Source organism: Meriones unguiculatus, chromosome 1 (assembly GCF_030254825.1).
Source record: "Meriones unguiculatus strain TT.TT164.6M chromosome 1, Bangor_MerUng_6.1, whole genome shotgun sequence".
NCBI lineage: Eukaryota > Metazoa > Chordata > Mammalia > Rodentia > Muridae > Meriones > Meriones unguiculatus.
Window position 1 is genome coordinate 52,867,443 of NC_083349.1, and position 20,610 is coordinate 52,888,052.

The following is a 20,610-nucleotide window of genomic DNA, read 5'->3' on the forward strand; positions in this document are numbered from 1 at the left end:
GACTGCTTCAGTTTTTAAGGAGTGACTAAATAGTTTCTTGTGATGGGGTGGAGTTGAGTCTCACTCTGTAGCTCAGGTTGGCATTAATTGTAATTGTCCTGCTTCTGTTTCCTAGTACTGGATTTACAGGCATGCACCACTATGTCCAGCTCTGCTAAACCATTCTTTAGAGTGTCTGTATAACTTTACTGTCAATGTAAGTGATATGCTTTCTCCACTGCCTCAGCAGCGTTTAGTGATGTCGCTATTTTTCACTTTAGCCATCCTGAAAATGTGTGGTGGTTATTAGTTGTATCACTTGGTTGACCTTACATTTCCCTAACAACCAATGACATAAAACATCTTCTCTTACCTACTAGTCTTGTGTTCTTTTTTTGTTTGTTTTTGCGTTGTTTTGTTTTTTAAGGCTGGGTTTTCCTGTTTAGTCCTGTCCTGGAACTTGCTCTTCTAGACCGGGTTGCTCTCAAGCTCCTCTCCTGAGTGCTGGGATTAAAGGTGTGTGCCACCACCGTTAGCTTGGATGTGCTTTTTGGTGACATGTTTGGTCCTGTCTTTAGCACTCTTTTGTGATGGATTGTTTCTTCCTTTATTGAGGTGTTTTGGATTTTGTTTAATGTGTAAGGGTGTTTTGCCTGCATGTGTGTACCACATGTATGCAGTACCAGTGGAAGCAAGCTTCCAGTGGTACCAGCTTCCCTGGAGCTAGACTTACAGATGTCTGTTAGCCAAAACGTGGGTGCTGACAACAGAGCCTGGGTCTTCTGCAAGAATAGCCAGTGCTCTTACCTGTAGCCCAGCTTTCCAGCCTAGAGTTCCTAATATACTTTAGTTTCTTTGTTACATACAGAGTTTTCTAGATATTTGAGGTTTGCTTTCCTCCTTTGTTGAATGGCTTCTCCTCGTCACACTGTCTTTTGCAGAGCAAAAGCTTTTAATTTCTGTGTTGTCTACTATACCGAGCTTTTCAGATTTGTGTGGGTCTATTTTTGAACTTTCTGTTCTATTTTATTTAATCTTTCTACCAACACTATTTAGTTTTAATTACTGGAATTTTATAATGATTCCCAAAGGTTGTCGTGATTAGTTTTTTGTCAGCTTGGCATGAGCTAGAGCCATTTAGGAAGAGGGAACCTCTATTGATAATATGCCCCAGCTAAACTGGCTTGTAGGCAAGCTTGTGGGTTTTTTGTTGTTGTTTTCCAGCTAGTGGTTGACATAGGAGGGCCCAGCTCACTGTGAGTCCTGCCACCCCTGGCCAGATAGTCCTGTGGTATATAAGAAAGCAGGCTGAGCAAGCCACGAGGAGCAAAGCCAGGAAGCAGCATCCTCCATGGCCTCCTCTTGAGTTCCTGCCTCCAGGTTCCTGCCCTGGAGTGTGAGCTTAAGTAAACACTTCCCTCCCCAACTTTCTTTGGTCATGGTGTTTTATCACAACAGTAGAGATCTTAACTGAGATGAAGACAGGTAGATAAGAAGTTTATAATGAATACATTTAAAGGTTTTTATTAAGGCCATTAAAGGAGTATTTCTAAGCAAATTAACATTGATTTAAAACTAGTTATAGCTGGGGCTGGGGTGTCTACACATGTACTCTCAGCATGTCAAAGACTGAGACTGAAGATTGCCATCAAGGACAGCCTGTGTGATGGAGTGAAATCCTTTCTTCTTCTTCTCCTCCTCCTCCTGTATGATTATAACTCTTATGTTTGAAAAACATAAAGTGCTAACATGTTTTATTCATGCATATGTGCGCCAGACTGAATAATAGAACTAAAATTACTAACTTGATATGGATAACATTCCTGTTGTGTAGGAGTATACGGAAGAGATAGAGCGTTTGAAGCGCGATCTTGCTGCAGCCCGTGAGAAAAATGGAGTGTACATCTCTGAAGAAAATTTTAGGTAAGCCTTTGGCTATGCAGTTGATTTCTAAGATTTTTTTTTTTTCGAGACTGTTCTGGAACTCACACTGTAGACCAGGCTAGCCTTGAACTGAGAGATCCAACTGCCTCTGCCTCCCAGGTGCTAGGATTAAAGGCCTGCACCACCACTGCTCAGCTGGATTTTTTTTTTTTTTTTAATTTTGAGAATAAGGGTGGTTTGCCTTCATGTATGTCTGTGTACCCCATTTAGGCAGTGTTACAGGGGCCAGAAGAGGGCACCAGATCTCCTGTAGATGGAGATATAAATAGCTGTGATCTGCCCTGTGGTGCTGGAACCCGAACCCAGTTCTCCAGGCAAGCAGACGTAGCCCTTAACTGCGGAGCCACCCCCAGCTCTTATTTTTGTTTTTGGAGATAGCTTCACTCTACATATCCCAGGCTAGTCTGAAGCTCTCTCAGTCTCTCCTCCGCCTCACAGTTACTGGATTTACAAGTGTGCTAACATACTTAAAAACCATACTTTCCAATAACAGTAGTTTGAAGTAAAACTTACTTATGCAGCAAGAAGGAACTAGATGGTCTACTGCCAATAAGTGCTTCTTTTGGTCTGACATTAAAAGGCAGTTATTGCGCCAATGTGATGGCTGTGAGTAAAGGTACCTGCTGCATAGTCTTGTAACTTGAGTTTAATATCTGCAATCCACATGGGGAAAGAAAAGACCCTGCTTCTACCAGCTGTCCTTCAGCCTCCACCTGTGTACCACGATATTTGTGCAAGTGCATGTAAATACCCACACAAATAATAAGGAATTTTTTTTTTAAGTGGCATGTCCCAGGAGGCAGAGATAGAAAGATTGAGAGTTTGATACAGGTCAGGGCCACATAACAAGACTAGTCTCAAAACTAAAACTATGATTGGTGAGGTGGGTCAGCAGGTAACAGTGCTTGCTGCCAAGCCTAAGGACATGAGTTCAGTCCCTCAAAGCCCATGTGGCAGAAGGAAAGAACCATCTCCACCAAAAGTTGTCATCTGACCTCTGTGCTGTAGCAGCTCACCACCCTTCACCAAATAAATGTTTAAAAACATTGTTATCAAACGCCTTTTAGCTAACTTCATATTTTAAAATAATTACTGGTTTACGTTAAAAATTATAAGAATAGTACAGAAAAGTCCCATGCATCATATTGACTTATTTAGGCAGGGTCTCATGTAGTCCAGACTAGTCTTAACCTCATTGTGTAGTCAATGATGACCTTAAACTTCTGTTTCCACCTCCACCAAGTGCTGGCATACAGGCATGTGTCAGCATGCTTACTTTTATGTAGTCCTGGGGATCAAACCCAGGGCTTTATGGATGCTGAACAAGTACACCATTTGAGTCACATCCTTAGCCCTTTTATTTTATTATTTTTTAAAGATTTTATTATTTATACAGCATTCTGCCTGCATGTGTGCCTGTGCACCAGAAGAGGGCACCAGACCTCATTATAGATGGTTGTGAGCCACCATATGGTTGCTGGGAATTGAACTCAGTACCTTTGTCAGAACAGCCAGTGTTCTTAACCTCTGAGGCATCTCTCCAGCCCCCCTTTTATTTTTTTAAAGACAGAGTTTTGCTTTGTGGTCCTAGCTGGACTTAAACTCACTATGCAGGCCAGGGTGGCCTTGAATTCATAGGAACCCTACTTCAGCTTTCTGAGTACTAAAATTATAGGCATGGGCCATAGCACCGGGCTCCCATGTATTCCTTACTGTGACTCAGTGGTCAGCTTGGGAGTAAGCACTGCCACCATGTGTATGGATGGTTCTACAGAACCATGTTGACTCGTGTACACATTTGTGTAAGCATCACTGCACTGAAGATACAGAAACCCCTTTTTTGCCTCTTCAAAGTCATTTTCATCTTCTCTTCTTCCTGTGACCTCTATTCTCTGACAAATTTACACTTGAGCTAAACCACCAACCCATTCACTTCTGAAGTTTCCTAACACTCAAGAACTCATTAAAGTGGGTCTGGAAAGCCTGTGGGTTTTGTGTTTAGAAACACTGCTGCAGCCAGATGTGGCGTTTGATCCCAGCACTCTGGACACACAGGCATATTTCAGAGTTTGAGACCAGCTCATCTTTAAGAAGAATAAAAAGACATTCATCGAACTTTATTTTATCTTTTTGTTTGTTTTTTTGAGATAGGGTTTCTCTGTGTAGCCCTGGCTGTCCTGGAACTTGCTCTATAAATCAGGTTGGCCTTAAACTCAGAGATCCTCTGCCTCCCGAGTGCTGAGACTAAAGGCATACACCCGGCTTTATGTTCAAATGTTTTTGTTGAATTTTATTTCTGTTGTTACTTTTGTTTGTTTGTTTGTTTTGGTTTGATTTGGTTTGTTTTTTGTTTTTTGTTTGGTTTTTTGAGATAGGTTTTGTTTGTGTAGTGTTGTCACATTTTAGTTTGGTTTACAGTCCTGTGGGTTGCATGGAGTGTAAAAACGTGGTACCTGGAATTATGTCTGGACTTCCATCACATGGTTTCTTTGGTTGAATTTTTTTGTAGGGCAAAGGCAAAGCCCTTCAATCCTGAGATGACTCACCCAGATTTCTAGTTAGAGTTTACTCTGGCTGCTGTCACACGATTAGAATGGGTTTAAGTGCTGAGGAGTCCCCCATTCACTGTAGATTTTCAGTCACATGCCTGGCTTTTCATTGTATTTGTAGTGAGAGAGAAGCACAAATTCATATACATTGAGCTCAGACTCCTGGATCTCGAGGAGGTTCATTGCCCCCAAGAGGATACTCAGCAATATCCAGGCCTCTTGTTTGTTTTAATCAAAGACTTTATTGGCTGAACGTTACACAACACTCTTTACCATTTAACTTGAGCAGATGGAAGGTGAGAAACATGTCATTCAGATCTATGAAATAAAATAGGCCCATGAAGATTTGAAATAAAGACAAAAGATAGCATGAAGTAGAACTTAAATATTGAAGTTGCAAACTGGTAATTTTTTTTAATGAAAATCTAGTTTGTAATAAAATGCCTTTGAGAAATTTATCATGAGGAAAAAAATAAAGATTCTTAAAATCTGACCTTTTTCAATACATTTTCATTATTATTATTATTATAAGTAGTAGTCAGTTTCATCACTCTACAAATAAAAGATTCCTAAAGTTTAAAAGTTTTCCTGATACACCTTGTCTCAAATAACCAAAAAAAGAAAAAAAGTTCCTGATAGAACCCACATGGCTTAATTGATAGCATCTGTAACCCCACTGACTTGGGGTTTGAGTGAGCCTGAAAGGTTCTACTGCTATCTGGTCTGGGAACAACATTGTCCCAGAGCCCGGGGCTGTGACTCTTCACAGCTTCCTGCTGCTCCAGTTCCTGAGCACGTTTGATAAGAAGTTCCCAGAGAGATCACTTTAAAATGCATCCAGGACTTCTTAGCACTTTCAGTATATTAGGATCTGAATTAAGCTCAGTAGACTCTAAGCCACCTGGCCCTTCTTCTTGTGTTAATAATCAAATCACAGCCAAGTATATTAAATGTTCTAAAGATGTCATGTTCTGAGCGTGGGACGCTGGGTAATCTCACCCACACAAAGATGGGAAGTGTTAGCTCTTGAGCCAAGTGCTTACTTGTCTCCTGTATTGCTTCAGGTGACTCTTGTGGGTTGGTTTCTTTGGTTTTTGTTTGTTTGTTGGCATTTATTTTTCTTCCTTTGGTAAATAATATTTCTGGTAATTACAGCCCTGTCAAAGTCAGCATTTTAAAGATGTAGTATTAACAGATCCATGTGATTTTTTTTTTTCCTCATGTTTTCTTCATTAAAACAAAAACATTAAGGGTTTTCTAAGTATATATTTAACAAAGATTACAAAAAGTTGTGGTCTCTATTTAAGAATTCATATTCTGTGTACCAAAAGTTTAGGCTGTTTTCGTTGATCTGGTTCTGTCACTTGTACCCCAGCCCACGTCCAACCTGAAACCTGTGAGAATTTCCTACACTGAGTAGGGGCTTCAAGCCAGACATGGTGACACACACCTTTAATTCCACCACTCAGGGAGGCAGAGGCAGGTGGATCTCTGTGAGCTTGAAGCCAGCCTGTTCTACAGATTAAGTTCTAGAACAGCCAAGGTTCTATTACACAGAGAAACCTGTCTCAAAAAAACCAAAAGAAAAAAAAAGTAGCTATAAAAATGCCCAAAATGTTTAATCCTAGAAGCAAATAAATACATCTTAATATGTTCTATCTAGCAAACATATTTAAGGCAATAATACAGTCCTGTTTTTATTTTTGGTTTTTAAGAAAACAAAAAACAAAATCCATGCTTTGCTTCTGGGCAGTTACCCATCCTTTCAACAGGATGTCAGATCATCTTCATGTGTGTCTGCTGACACCCTGGAGGAAACATTGGCCTTAGCACATGTGATTGCTGTTTTAAACACACCTTTGTTCAGATCCTAACTGATTAACATAAACGCTGGAAAGAAGTACAAAGGCCAAGTATGCAAAACATTTGTACATTTCTGCAGCATTCCAGACCTCATCTAGGCCTCTTTGATGGTTCTCATTGGTGTGGGTAGGGAACCCTGCTGGCACCCAGTAGCTCTAAAGCAGTGATGTCACTGAATATCCTGAAATGTGCAGGATAGCCCTCAACAAAGAACTGTTGTACAAAACACCTAAACTGCTGAAGCTGAGACATGCTGCCCTGGTGACTCTCACAAGGCCTAGCACTAGTGTAACAGTGCTGTCTGTGCACCTAGTCCTGGTATAACTGTGTGTGGCATCCCCTGTAGATACTGAGGACAGATACTGCTCTGTAACATACTATGATTCAGTCTTCTGCTGGTTAGTCATTTATCTCACCCATTTCTTCACGTCTTAAGCCCTTACTCCATCAGGGGTCATTTTTGTGTTACATATCACTGATTGCAGCCACATAGGTTACGTCCTTCCATCCCTACTTTGCGTTACCTTCTTCTCAACATGCAGTTTATTTTATATGTATTTTCTGATGCTAGGAACCAAATCCAGAGTCTCCTGTGTATGCTGACAAGCCCCCTGCCACTGAGTCACTCCCTAGCTCCTTAGCCTCTCAGATTGGCACACACGTGCTTTTCCTTCATAGAAAAATATCCTCAGTTTCAGAGTAGAGGTCAAAGGAGAAATGTTCCATTTATAAAACAGGCAGGGGCTGGAGAGATGGCTTAGTTGGGTGCTGACTGCTCTTCCAGTTGACCCAGGTTCAGTTCCCGTCCCTGGCATGGGCTCACACTGAAGTCCAGTTGCAGGGGGATCTGATGCCCTCTGCTGGTCCCCATGGGTACTAGGTATGCAAGTGGTATAGGCAAAACACTCCTATACATAAACTAAATATAAGTAAATCCTGTTTTAGAAGAGGCGACATTTGTTAGTTGCATTTTGCATTTACTGTTTATCACCACTTAAGTATTATCATGAGGGCGAGAAGTGTGGAGATGAATTTGTGTAGTTGCCATAATTTTTGTTGTATTTTGTTATACAATAGGACTAACATTTTGTAGGATTTAGAAGAAAACATTTCTGTATAACTGTTATATTTGTGTTAAACTTTGTTTTAGAGCCATGAATGGAAAATTAACTGTTCAGGAGGAACAAATTGTTGAGTTGGCTGAAAAAATCGTTGTTCTTGAGGAGGAGCTCAGTAAGGTAGGCATTCTGGGTGATAATGCAAGGCCATTTGACAAGGAAATTGCAATCCGGTGAAGTCCTGGGAGGAACTTGATGAACTAATACTGCTACATTAGACATTACTTAAGTTTAAATAAGCTTTTTAGGGGCAGACCAGATACTATTAAAAATATTCTAGTTTTTAATGATAAACTATTACGATTTTTACATTTGAATAATTTGTGTTATTTTCCCCAATATTATTAACTAGCCAAGTGTTTCACTAGCCAGAGTATTTTTTTTTCTGATTCTTAAAGAATTGTTTAATGTATTCATTATATGTAGGTTACAGGGTTATTTGTGGATAGTAAAAATGAACTTGACCAGTGTAAATCTGACCTCCAAACCAAGACACAGGAACTTGAAACCACTCAGAAACATTTACAGGAAACAAAATTACAACTTGTTAAAGAGGAATATGTATCTTCAGCTTTGGAAAGAACTCAAGAGAAACTTCATGATACTGCCAGCAAGGTTTGTTCTTTGTAGTGAAAATGTTGAAGGGTGGGTAGAAGTTCTTGCTTAAGCTTTGATAGTAAGATTTTAATTTATTCATTCCAAATGTTATATCCATTTATGAAACAATACTTTATTATTTGACCCATCTCTTTTTAAACTGTAATGAAAGTATTACATTTTTTGAGGTATATTTTTTGAGGAGACAGTAAAAGGAAAAACCGTTTCTGAGCAAGCAGTTACTGGAATGAATTTGCAATGTCAGTTTTCTTTGCACAGATGACTGTCTGGGAGAGAGACGAGCTTGGTTGGGACTATGCATTCCTGAGCATCTGGGTACATTAGCATAAGTTTAACTTTTTCTGATATAGTGTCTAAACTTTTGTGTCTAGTTCTCATCAGGGAGAGATCCTTATGGAACACAGGCACTTTGATTAGACTGTTTTTATGTTATCTTTTTTGTTTTGTTTGTTTTTACACATACAGTTGCTTAACACAGTTAAACAAACTACTAGGGATGTGTCTGGTCTCCATTCTAAACTGGACCGCAAGAGAGCGATTGATAAACACAACGCTGAAGCTCAGGATGTTTTTGGCAAAAACCTCAACAATCTGTTCAATAATATGGAAGAATTGATTAAGGCTGGCAGTGCAAAGCAAAAGGCCATGCTAGAAGGTCATAAGACACTGTTTGGTGAGTACAAGCATTGCTGTGGGTATGTCCTGTGGGTATGTGTGTTCATGAATGTGGAGGTCAGAGAACAAGCTAAAATGTTATTTCTTAGTGTTGTTCTTAAGAGTTTTTTGTTTGTTTGTTTGTTGTTATTTTGTGTTTTGAGACAGGGTTTCTTTGTGTAGCCCTGGCTGTCCTGGACTCCAGACTGGCCTTGAACTCATAGAGATCCACCTACCTCTGCCTCCCAAGTGCTGGAACTAAAGGCGGTGTGCCAGGACAGCCAGTCAAGTTATGTGATTTTATATTCTGACATGGGTGCTGGGGATCAGACTCCACCTTTGGAGCAGTCAGTACTCTTAACCTTAAGCCTCCTCTCTAGACCTCCTCCACCTTATTTCTTTTGAGACTAGTAGTGAAACCAGGCCTGCTCACTTGCTTGCTCTTGGAGCTCATGAGGCCTGTGCCATGGCACCTGGTTTATGCTATGATGGAGATGGGATCCAGGGCTCTGCATATTAAGCAGGTATTCTGGCAACTGAGCTAAATTACTAGCCCATTCTAGTCTTACTATGTCGTTCTGTCTTGAGACAGGGTCACTAAGTTGACTAAAGTGAACTTAAACTCACTCTGTAACACAAGCTGGCTTTGAATTTGTGATCCTCCTGCCTCAGCTTGAGTGCTGGAGTTACAGGTATGAGCTAACATGTCTCAAAACGAACTCATTACTATTTTAAACAAGAACAATTCAGGTGACAGTGTCACTAGTGCCTGTCTCACTGAACAGATTAGCTGTTTAGGCAAGAGATGAATATTTTTGCTCTCTTTACAACAAATTTTAGAGGTTTGTTGTTTGAGTTTAGACTTTTATACAATAAGATTTATCAAATTAGCATATTATTATTATAAATAAAATTTCTCAGCTAGGTGTGGTAGAGCACGCCATCTCTGTGAGTTCGAGACCAGCCTGGTCTACAAAGAGTCCAGGACAGCCAAGGCTACACAGAGAAACCCTGTCTCAAAAAAAAAAAAAAGGCTGGAGAGCATAGTTTAATTCCTAGCCACCTGCATAGCAGCAACTCTAGTTCCAGGGGGTCTGACAGCCTCTTCTCAAATGTTTAAGTGCACAGATATATACACACAAAATACAGAAATAATTTATTTTAAAGTCATTTTTTTTGTTTATTTTGTGGATGTATGTGCGCGTGCGGGTGTGTGTGTGTGTTTTATGCTTTCTTTTGAGATAGTCTCTCCTAACCCAGTTTAACCCCTAGCCACATATGTAGTTGAGGATAGCCTTGAATTACCTTGTGCTGTGCAGCTGAACCTGATCCTTCTGTCTCCTCCTCAAAAGTGCTGGGATTATAAGTGTGTTTCATAGTAATTAGGTGCAATTCTCTCTTGTTAATAAATTCCTGTCTGCTATAAGACTGCATTTTAGATACTCAGTGTAGAGTATTTTAATTCTTCAATCCGGTGGTTCATGCCTCTAATCTTAGCACTTGGGAAGCTGAAACATGATTGACTGGAGTCAAGTTCATCTCAAATGAAGAAAAGGATATTCTAATTTTAAAATTATTCTAAGGTATACTTAAGTATGATATGCTTTTAACATGCAAGGGCTAATAGAACATTAATATTTACATCTTTTCTTGATTGTGTAGTAAGGCAATTCTTTAATGTAGTTATTGCAAACTCCACAGTAAAAAACTGATTTTGAGTTATTTGAAAGTGGTTTTAGCTGCATTTAAATATATTTATGCCAAAGTTTGCATCTCTTCTTTTTTGTAGGTAACCTGATGTCATCTAGTGTCTCTGCCTTAGACACCGTTACCACAACAGCGATTGAATCTCTCCTGTCTATCCCAGAAGGCGTGTCCACTCGTGTTTCTCAGATTTCTGATAGGATATTGGAAGAGCAGTCATTAGCAGCACAAAGTAAAACTGTGCTGCAAGGATTGATTGTTAGTAAATCCCTTAATGTTTTCACAGGGTGATCAGTCATCAGTGTTAATTGCTCGTTCAGCTTAAGCTTTGCTAGATAGAGCTACAGGGCTTTTGTTTTTGTTTCCTCCCCCACAGAAAGACTGGTTTCCAAGAGGTTGTGACTAAACTTTGAAACCGTTTTTACTCATTTGGTGTAGTTGAGAGTATGAATAATTAAGCCATTGTAGTTCACATGTCTGTAACTTTAGCAATTAAAAGATGGAGGCAGGCTGGGCAGTGGTGGCACACACCAGTTTTTTGTTGTTGTTTTGTTTTGGATTTGTTTTTTGTTTGTTTGTTTGTTTGTTTGTTTTGAGAAAGGAAAAAGAAAGATAGATACAAAAGGACCAGGAGATGAAAGCCTTCCTTGGTTTTTAGTGAGTTCAAAGTTACATGAGGACCTGTCACAAACAAAAGACTAGTAGTTATTAATGAGCCTTCTTGTCACCAGAGAGCAGCCCACGTGGATTCAAGAGACTTATGATCTATTATTGGGGCTAGGTTAACCCGACAGAAGATAGCAGACAGCTGGTTTGTTTTGATTCACAAAAAATGGCCAAACATAAGTAGCCCATTTTCTTTATTTTAGTCTGGGGGTGTGGTGTTGAGTGAGGGCGTATGCTACAACATTTGTGAGGTCAGAGAACACTCTTCATAGTCCTTCCACTGTACATTCTGGGGATCAAATGCAGGTCATCCAGCTACATAGTAAGTCTTTACCTACTGAGCTGTCTTGCTGGCTCATGGACAGCTAATTTTAACGCTTAACTAATACGTGGTGGTGATAGCAGTATGAGACCAAATGTGATAGTATTTCAGGGAAACAATAAGTAAACTCCAGGGACATGTGATATAATTTTTCGCACTAGAGCTGCAAGACTAAGCTCCACTAGGCCTTACTCTAAACACTTTTCTCCATGTAGAAATATGCAGGGGTGATGGTATGCTGGGCACTTGCAGCACTTGTGAGGTTGAATCAAGGGGACCATGAATTTGAAGCCAGCATGAGCTATATAAAGATTGACAACCCAGCCTGAGTTATGAGGACAAAAAAATCATCCATCTATTTGTTATATCTAATTGTCTTTGTTCTAAAATTTGTAATATTTTGTGAATGTGTGTGCACCTGTGTATTGTGGCTTGCATGTGGAAATTAGAGGGTAACTTATGAGGGTGAGTGCTCTCTTTGACCACGTGTGTTCCAGGGATCGTATGTCAGGCTTGTTAACAGGCAACCCCTATCTCCTGTGCCATCTTACCAGCCCTGATTTTCCTGTAGCCTATAATTGTATTGTTTGTCTAGAATGTTCCTGGACATATTAGTTATTTCTTTGTTAGACTCTTTGCTTCATTTTGAGAGTAATAATCTAATAATTTTTATTTTGTTCTTATTTTTATATGTTTGAGTATTTTGTATATATGCCTATGCACTGTGTGTACACAGTCCCCTCGGTGGCTGGAAGAAGACATTGGATCCTCTACTGGAGTCACACGTGGTTTTGAGCTGCCATATGGGTGCTGGGAATCAAACCGGGTTCTCTGGAAGAAGAGCCAGTACCCTTAACCACTGAGCTATCTTTTCAGTCCCTAGTTTCTGTATAAATACTACAAACATTAACTAACCCTTTGGCTACACTCAGTGCTTCTATGATACAGATGTCTTCAGTCACCCAAATTTGACAGTTACAGCGTTCTGTTACTAACTTCAGTTGATGTATTTATACATAGTAAGTTGAAAATCCTGCTTGAAGTCTGGTGTGGTTGTGTCCACCTTTAATCTCAGCTCCTGGGAGGCAGAGGCAAGTGGCTCTCTGAGTTTGCGGTTTATGTAGCAACTTCCAGGCCACTACTGAGACTGCCTCAAACAAAACAGCCAAGCAACGGGAGGTGGGGGACATGGACGAATGACAAAACCTCTGTTTGAATCAAAGGAAGAGATGATGACTGTTCTCACAGAATTTGTTGAAATTCTTCCAAAAGACCCGTATAGCTTCTTTACTATACCCATTTCTCTTTTTTCTTGTCCTTTCTTTCTTCCTTCCCTGTGCGCCTACGTGCAGGCATATGCTCATAAATGTAAGCACCGGTGGGTAAGAAGCCCAAAAAAAAACAACCTCAGGTATCTTAAGGTGCTTTTTATTTTTTTAAGTTTTAAATTTTTTATTTTTTATCTGAGACAGGTTTTATCTGTGTAACATGAGCCCTAGCTGTCCTGGAACTCACTCTACTCTGTAGGCTGGCCTTGAACTCAGAGATCTGCCTGCCTCTGCCTCTGTCTCTGCCTCTGCCTCCCAAGTGCTGGGAATACAGGTGTGGGCCACTGTCTCCAGTGCTTTCTTTAAAAAAAAAAAAAAAAAAAAAAGATTTGATTTATTTTTATAGTGTATGCAGGGTACATGTTGCCGTGGTGTGCTCATGGGGGTCCAGGGAAAACTTTGTGGAGTCCGTTCTGTCCTTCAACTTTCACATGGGTTCTGGAGATGGACTTTTGTGTCAGGCGTTCTAAGTGCGCTCTTGAAACATGCTCATCCCCAGGGATCGACCTGTCTCCAACACCACCTCCCTTCCTGTGCTGAGGTTACAAGGATGTGCTACACGCCGCTCTTTTGTTTGTTTTGGTAATGTGGGTTCTGGCAAAAGCATTAACTTACCAAATGCAGCCTACTAACTTATTTCTGTTTAATTTTGTATTTACTTGTTGCACTTTCCCTAGTGAAAGCATCTTTTACATTATATTCTCAATTTCACATGTTCCTCTTAAGAACAAGAACACACAAGTTCTATACAATAAGCTCTAAGTCACAGGATCTTTATAGTTAAGTATTTCTAGTCTAAAAGTGTGCTCCCTCCCTCCCAAGGTGTTTTGAGTTTAGGTCTTACTCTGTGTCTCAAGTTGGCCCAGAACTCACTATGTAGTCCAGGTTGGTTTAGGGCTCATGTTAATCATCCTGCTTTTGCCTCTTGAGTAGCATGGTTTCAGGCATGAGTTACAGTGCTTGTCTCCAAAGGCTTCCTTTTTTTGTTTGTTTGTTTGTTTTTACTGTTTATGTTGGGTGGAAGGGAATGTACAAGTGAGTATGGGTACCAGAAGTTGGCATTGGATCTCCTGGAGCCAGAGTTACAGACAGGGTAAACCACCTAATAATATATGTACTGGGAATTGAACTCTGGTCCTCCACAAAAGCAGCACATGTTCTTAACCACTGAGCCATTCTTCCAGCCCCCTAGGGCCTACTCTTAATAATTTTTTTTGGCTTAGTTTTTTTGTTTTGTTTTGTTTTGTTTTTACTAATATCCTAAAGATGTTTACAATTCATTATGTTAAAATGTACCTGTAGAATTTGTTGTTTTCCCATGCAAGGGCTCAAACTAGAGTTCTAGAATCTTAACCTTTACTCTCATTTTTCTTTTCTGAGCTCTATTAGACTGTTAAACTTTCACTAAAAAGGCAGGCATTGCGGTTCGTGCCTGCGATCCTGATAGGGTGGAGGCAGCAGGAACAGGAGTTCCAGAGCATCCTCAGCTACACAGTGAGTCAAGTCAGCCTGGGCCAAAGATGCCCAACAAGCACAAAAGAGAATTCAGCATTTACTATAGACTTAGTGAAGATTGTTTTAGTTACTGGAGCAGGACTAGTGATATAGGTGGAATATCCAGCTGTCTCTCCAGGTTATAAAGAATGTCAGTTCAGAATTTTGGATTTGGGTGTCCGGTTGGTAAATATCTGACATCTATCAGCCAGGTTAACGGAAATGAAAGCATTCTTAAGAATTTGCTTGGTTTGTTTTAAAAACCAGAATGAACTTGTGACTGAGCTTCTCGCTTCTCTGAAGACCATCTTAGCCCCAGGTGTGGTTTCCATCTTCAACATCAACAGGCAACTACAGGATATTTTTAGGACATCGTTGACAGTGGCTGAAAAGGTGCATACGTGAGCTTCTTAATAACTCAAATTTGATAGGTTACTTAAAAAAGAAACTAATATTTTTTTTCTTCAAAGATAGAAGATCAGAAAAGAGAAATAGACGGATTTCTCCGTGTATTGTGTAACAATCTACATGAACTCCAAGAAAATACAGTTTCTTCCCTGGCTGAATCGCAAAAGCTTTGTGGAAGCTTAAATGAAGAGCTGAAGATAATAAAGGAAACCCATTCGCAGGTATCTTTTAACTGGTGTCTCTAATGCCTTAATGAATTTATTAATCTATGTCTGAATGCTGCAAAACTCTGGATATATGAGGTCACCACAACCACTTTGTTTCTGATGATAATGTGTGTAAAATAATTGCGAATACTTCTTTGGGTGGAGGTTTCCTTCCTTCCTGTTTGCTTGTATGTTTTGGACACATGGTTTTTCTGTGTAGCCCTGGTTCTCCTGGAACTCTGTAGAGTAGGCTGTTCTCGAACTCAAGAGATCTGTCTGGCTCTACCTCCTGAGCGCTGGGCCTAAAGGCATGCGATACCACTATGTGGCTTGAGAATACCTCTTTAGATGAGTTTTTTGCATCTGGGACTCTGTGCTTAACCACATCATGGCAAACAAAATGGTTCCTTCCTCCCAGCAAGACGAAAAGGATAGAAAGCATGTCTTTAAAGGAAGATTGTTATAACGTTTAAAGTGAAAATGTTGCAACTTATTTTTTTTCCTTATGTGATGTGCATAGTTATTATTTTGATAAACTCAGTCCTGTCTTCTCTCAGTAGTCCTGCATCATTGGTTCTTTGATTACAGGCATGTTGCACCACAGCTCCAGTCCTTTATTCTTAGGGCCTGAGTGATAGTGAACCTCTGAAGCTTTGGTAAACCAGCCCATTACAGTAGGATCACACACTTTGGTTATTCAAGCTAAGACTACATCGTGAGACCCTTTCTTCAAGGAAAAAAAAAGCAAAAATACTTTTGGTTAATTATCCTACCCTTGCATTCCCTACCCCTGGTAGACAGGGTTTCTCTGTGTAGCCTTGACTGTCCTGGATTCACTTTGTAGACCAAGATTCACTTTGTAGACCCACTTTGTAGGCTGGCTTTGAACTCAGAGATCTGCCTGCCTCCTCTCCGCCTCCGCCTCCGCCTCCGCCTCCGCCTCCGCCTCCCCGAGTGCTGGGATTACAGGAGTGCACCACCAGGCCCAGCTTTTTTGTTAATTCTTCACTCTTTTTAAAAGTCCTAAAATGTTCCTTTAATATTCCTTCCAGGGCTTTCCTCTATGTGTGAGAGGTGAAATTAAAAATATTTTGTCAAGAATTTATATAATTCATCTGAGTGTATCGTTATGTATTTATAATCCCAGCGGGGAGTGGCCGAGGCTGGATTGACCAAGCAAGTGGGAAGCCACCCTGAGCTATATAATGAGACCTATTTATCTCAAAAACATACCATTAATCCCAGAGGCAGGCGGAGCTCTGTGTTCTAGTTTACAGACTGTCCGGACAGCCAGGGCTATTACACGGAGAAACTTGTCTGGAAAAACAAAGCAAAAGTAAATTCCTACCTGTCATGCTACCACTTTTATACAGAAAACAACCATTTAAATACTAGCATTTCAAGCCTTCTCTTTCTCCATGTTTCTTGCAGGAACTTTGCCAGTTAATCAATAGTTGGGCAGAGAGGTTCTGTGCTTTGGAGAAGAAGTGTGAAAACATCCAGAAACCACTGAGCAGTATTCAAGAAAAGACAGAGCAGTAAGACTTTTAACTTATTTTAAAGTCTTCTGTAAACCTGGAATGATTTTCAAAAGGAAGAAAAAGTTCACGTGGTACAAACAATTCTGGTTTCTTATAAGTAAATTTGTGACTTACTCACTTTTATTTGTGTATATGTGTATACAAGTTTGCTCTTCCCTTCCCATCCTCCTTTCTGGAGATAGGACCTCACTCCTGAGAGCTGTGACTTCAAAGCAGTTCTGCCCCAGCTTCCCAAGCGCCGAAATCGTCCCAGGCTGGAGGCTTTGGTTGCTTTTATGATAACCCCTATAAACATGTTTGCCAGCTAATTCCAACGCAGGTGTTCTTGTTGGCATCTATTGATTGCCTTTTTTATTCGACTTGTGGTTTTCCTGGTTCTCCGTGAGTGACTGATCTTCAGTTGCTGCGGGGGTTGTTTTGTTTTAGTGTTTGCTAATTTGAGAGTCGGACATCTATAGCACACATTGCCCTTGGTCCCTGACTTATAGACCACACTAGCCTTGAACTCAGGGTTATTTGGTTTTGGTTTTTGTTTTTTTTCTCTCTACAGGAAGTCTACAGATATAATCAACAAAACAACAGATCACAGTAAAAAAATTACTGCCGATTCTGATGGGTTGTTACAAGAACTCAGACACTTTAACCAGAAAGGCACACAGTTGGTTGAAGAATCTGTGGGACATTGCAGTTCCCTCAGCAGCAACCTGGAAACTGTATCCCAGAAGACCACACAGACTTGTGGGACCCTGAACACAAGTGCAGTTGATTTTTCTGAGCAGTGGACATCCTGCTTAAGCAAGAGGAAGGAGGAACTTGAGAACTTGATGGAGGTAATATGTCTGTACCTGGAACTAACTTTAGGGAGAATAGCTGTAATCAGAAATGAAAATATTCTTGACTTAGAATTGATTTTAAAACATTATATAGCCAGGCACGGTGGCGCATGGCTGTAATGCCAGCACTCTGGGAGGATATCTGAGTTCAAGGCCAGCCTTGTCTTCAAAACTAGTCCAGGACAGCCAAGGCTACACAGAGAAGCCCTGTCTCAAAAAACAAAACAATACAAAAACATATTATATAAGCTGGGCATACTGGCATACACCTTTAATCTCTATGAGTCTGAGACCGGCCTGGTCTACATAGTGAGTTCCAGGGTAGCCAGGGCTACATGGAGAGACCCTGTCTCATACAAAACAAAACACCAAAACATTATATAATCTTTTAAGATATAATAAATGACTTAAGCTTTTATGTGTAATGCTTGCTATGCCTACACATGATGTTGTTTCATGTTTAGCATGTCTTAGGTCTGGAAGCTAATTTACCATTTACTCTAATTTCTGTTCTTTATTCTTTGTTTTTGATTGGTCAGTCTCTTTAGGGAAGGCAGGTACTCTTTCTTAAAAGTTGTATTTTATTTGGTGTGTGTGTGTGTGTGTGTGTGTGTGTAAATGAACACCTCTGGAGGACAAGAGAAAGCATCTGATCCACTGGCGTTGGAGTCACAGGCAGTTGTGAGCCCCCTGACATGGGTGCTGGAAACGTAACATGAGTCCTGGATAAACAGCAAGTGCACTTAATTATTAAGCCTCTCTCCTTACCCTTAAAATTATTATTATCTTGTTTGTGTGCATGAGGTGCAGGCATGTATACCATGGTAAAACCCCTTTCACTTTTACATAGGTTCCAGGAACTAAACTGAGGCTGCATGATTAGGAGCTGGATTTGGTGGTACACAGCTGTGATACCTCCATTTGGGAGCAAGGTTTGGGGGAATCAGAGCTTGATGAGTCTAGTCTGTACTGCGTAGTCTTAAGACTGATTAAAAAAGAACAAAAATCTGGTATAACCTGGAGACCAAATCCAGAACCTGAGACGTGGGGAAAGACCTAGCTTCTTTGTGGCCATCGACCCAGCCCCTCTCCCCTCTTTCCTTCTTTCCCCCTCCCCTCCTAGCTTTGAACTCATTTATTTAGCCTGGGATGGCTTCAAAGTTACCCACTGCCTCTTTCTCTCTTCCTCCATGTGTGTGATTAAAAGTGTGTACCCCTTGCTAGCTTAAGACCTAGTGTCCTAAAAAAAAAAAAAAAAAAAGTTTTCAAGTAAAAGAATAAATTATAAGCTATAGAGCAAAATAAGATGTAAGACTTAGGCTTCAGTCTTGTTTTTTGTTGTTGTTGCTGGTTTTTTGTTTTGTTTTGTTGTTGTGCAGTAATGTTAGGAATGAATAGTGAGAGGTGGCTCAGCAGCAGTGTTCCTCGGGTCCCAGCACGCATGTTGGATGGTGAATATAGGGACTAATTGCCTTGTTCTTGTTACTTTAGTATGTGTTTTTGTACTATGGAAAGTTTCAAGGTAATAAAAGGGTACATGGACTATAAATGCTTATAAATTTTGTAATGAAAACTTGTTTGTATCTTTGACAGTTTATAAATGGATGTTGTGAGTCTTCAAAGTCAGAGATCACTGAAAAATTAAGAGGATACACAGCTGCTGTTGAGAACCAGCATAGTTCCTTTGTTGTTCAGATAACTTCTGATGAAGAGAAATTAAAAGCGGGAAGCCTAGAGCTTGATGAAACTATAAAAACTGGTTTAACAAAGCTTAATTGCTTTTTGCAACAGGATCTGAAATTAGATATCTCAACAGGTATTTCATTTTTACTTTCTAAGCTTCGTCTTACTTATGCAGGGCAGATATGGGTGGATTTATATACTTTAGTGCAGGGCCTCTGGAGTCCAGGTCAATGGGTCCTTCTGGAGCTGGAATTAGAGGTGGGTGCGGTGCCACATGCCTGTGAGCCCAGCACTCTGGGAGGCAGAGGCAGGCTGATCTCTTTGAGTTTGAGGCCAGCCTGGTCCACAAAGTGAATCCAGGACAGCCAAGACTATAGAAAGAAACCTTGTCTTATAAAATAAAACAACAACAACAGAAAGAATAAGGTATGTTCTTAACCACTAAGCCACTTCTTCAATCTCCAATGGGTATTTTAAAACAAATAGAATTGATATAAAGTTTTTCAAATGGAATTCAACTATATACAGTGTTAGATTTAGATACTCTTTGAAACTGAGGCCTGCCTTTGCCTTATAGGAATTTATCATTTTGCTATAATAAATTTAAATATTAAAAAAAATCTAGAACACCAAAATAATTCTAATCCAGTTTTAGCTATCTTCTTGTCAGCGGTATGATCCTAGATATTTGGGCACAATAGAATAAAATTTCATAAACTTTCAGGAAACTGGCTTTGTTAAGAAAAGACATTTTAAAGCCTGGTATGGCTTAAAAGCATGCATATAAACAAGCCAGTTGTCTGAATGTTTGTGAAATTCTACAATTTCTTTTTCTTAGAAGGCTAAGGGAAGGGAATTGTCTTGTGGAGACCATCGGCTACATAGCAAGACCCTGATAAAAGAGAAAAAAAAATTATTGGGTGTAGTAGCACACACCTATACTAACAGGAATCAGGAGGTATAATAAGTAGGGTGGTCAGGAGTTCAAGGTCATCTGCAGCTACATCGTTAGCTTGAGGCTAATCTGGGCTATAAGAGCTCCTGTCTCAAACAAGCCAAAACCGAAAAGCATTTTAAAAACAAGTGAAACTCACCAACTCTTTTGTCAACACTGTGTCTAAAAGGATGTTTTAATACCAAAAGTAGCAGGCCAGTAAGTCTTCTTTAATGCAGGGTTCACTGTGCTGTGCATTTGTTTATGTCCCTCTTTGTCATTCATTGGCATCATTTAGAAATCACCATTTTTAGAGATCAGAAATGGTAGAGATTGGCAAATCACCATGGTTGGTAAGCTATTTTACACAGATTAATAGTTGTCTTTTCATTGGATTATAAGTCATAAGTCATTGAATTGTACAATTTTTGAATGATTTTGTGGCATATAAATTATATCTGAAAGCTCTCTTTTAAAGAAGTAATTATGAGGAGTTTGTACTAAAGAATATTGGCAGGGGGCCAGGGGCTGTTCCTAATATGGACTCTACTGCCTGCTTTTGGATTACTTCCGCCTTGCAGGGCTGCCTTGCCTGGCCTCAGGGGATGAAGATATGCTCAGTCCCCATATGACTTGATGTGCTGTGGAAGGTTGATACAGGGCGGGGGAGGCTCCTCTTTTCTGGGGGCCAGGTTAAGGGGTACAGGGAAGGGGGGACCCTTGAGATGTAAAGTAAATAAACTGAAATAGATAAAAAAGAATATTG

At 40.1% G+C, this 20,610-nt stretch overlaps 1 protein-coding gene across 1 annotated transcript in view; it reads left to right on the forward strand.

Moving 5' to 3' along the window:
• Positions 1-20,610, forward strand: part of Kif11 (kinesin family member 11) — a 46,385-nt gene that overhangs the window by 19,078 nt on the left and 6,697 nt on the right. The window contains exons 10-19 of the mRNA XM_021631257.2: positions 1,814-1,902; positions 7,486-7,573; positions 7,880-8,068; positions 8,537-8,744; positions 10,515-10,687; positions 14,507-14,632; positions 14,710-14,868; positions 16,285-16,391; positions 16,945-17,224; positions 18,821-19,043. Of these exons, the coding sequence (XP_021486932.1) occupies positions 1,814-1,902; positions 7,486-7,573; positions 7,880-8,068; positions 8,537-8,744; positions 10,515-10,687; positions 14,507-14,632; positions 14,710-14,868; positions 16,285-16,391; positions 16,945-17,224; positions 18,821-19,043 (1,642 nt within the window). The remainder of the gene's footprint in view (positions 1-1,813; positions 1,903-7,485; positions 7,574-7,879; positions 8,069-8,536; positions 8,745-10,514; positions 10,688-14,506; positions 14,633-14,709; positions 14,869-16,284; positions 16,392-16,944; positions 17,225-18,820; positions 19,044-20,610) is intronic.